The sequence below is a fragment of the Ammodytes marinus genome (genome assembly GCF_949987685.1).
Source record: "Ammodytes marinus genome assembly, chromosome: 5".
In the NCBI taxonomy this organism is placed as follows: domain Eukaryota; kingdom Metazoa; phylum Chordata; class Actinopteri; order Uranoscopiformes; family Ammodytidae; genus Ammodytes; species Ammodytes marinus.
In genome coordinates this window covers 27,152,416-27,153,555 of record NC_137234.1, presented here as the reverse complement: position 1 = coordinate 27,153,555, position 1,140 = coordinate 27,152,416, and the positions used below count along the sequence as shown (strand labels likewise).

The 1,140-nt window shown below is 41.8% G+C and overlaps 1 protein-coding gene across 1 annotated transcript in view; it reads right to left on the bottom strand.

The window, feature by feature from the left end:
- Window positions 1-367: 367 nt before the first annotated feature.
- Window positions 368-1,140, bottom strand: part of kiaa1549la (KIAA1549-like a) — a gene marked incomplete at both ends in the record, with an annotated part of 83,869 nt that continues 83,096 nt past the window's right edge. The window contains 2 exons of the mRNA XM_080028235.1: window positions 368-397; window positions 763-917. Of these exons, the coding sequence (XP_079884361.1) occupies window positions 368-397; window positions 763-917 (185 nt within the window). The remainder of the gene's footprint in view (window positions 398-762; window positions 918-1,140) is intronic.

The following is a 1,140-nucleotide window of genomic DNA, read 5'->3' as shown; positions in this document are numbered from 1 at the left end:
TGACCCAGAGTGTGTGACTGGCTGGCCCTCACCGGGCACGTTGCTTCCATGGCGGTGCGCCATGACTGTGAGTGATTATGTGGACACAGGCTACTTTTTGATTCACCGTCCATGTCTATAGGAAGGGCGTATAATGCCTTATTCAGCAGTTTATTCTTAACCAGTGAACGGACATCTTCAGTTTTTTTTTTTTATAAAAACAACGTTACATTTGCTTTTTGTTGTTGTTGTTGATCTAAAAAGGATCCGATCCGTGACTGAAAAACCCTGGCACAATCCGAAACGGTGAGTTTTTGTGATCCGTTGCACCCCCTGACCTGACCTAGCAGGACTGAGAGGTTATCACTCACCCGGCTAGCTGCTCCACTCAGCAGATGGTTTCCAGGTGACGTGAGTTCTGCAGTGAGAAGAGAGGAACATATTTTCACACGCTGTAATAAATACCATCAGAGAAAGAGTGCCTATTGCAGCCAGTCATGTGTTACACTATTTATTTATTGGTTTAGTTCAGGGACATTGCACACTAATCAACATTCAACATGTAAGTGAGCCAGAGTTAGCCTAAGAGGCTAGTTTTCATCTGTTGTCCCCTGCTAGATATTTAAAAGGCAACCTAAAATTACAGAAATAAAATGCATGTATAGACTCAGAAAATACAGTAACACATAGTAAGAATTAATTGACCGACAATGGCAAACAAACAATACAATAAGCAGACAATAAAACACAGCTATGTTATGGGGGAGCTGGTATGTGTCTCACCGGCGTGTCGCTCCACTGGCGAGGCAGGTCTTCTGGTTCGGGCGGGTAGGACATCCAGGACGGGCTCCGGTACGAGGACGGAGGGGACATGACAAAGTAGTCTGAGTAGCCCGGGCGGTTGGCTGATATAGCGTACACTGCTGTTATTGGGTTTCCTGTGAGATGAAGAGAAAAAGATTTAGCCAATGATGAAACTTCACCTATTTACAGTTAGTCTGCAATACAACACCCTACAACTCTTTCAAACCTATAAAAAAAACTATAAAATGACGTATTGACTACTTATTGATAACAAATGTATATTTTTTTTATAAGGATTATTATATTAGGAATGACTAGAGATTAAGATAAAAGTGGGATATCCTTTTATTTCATTCA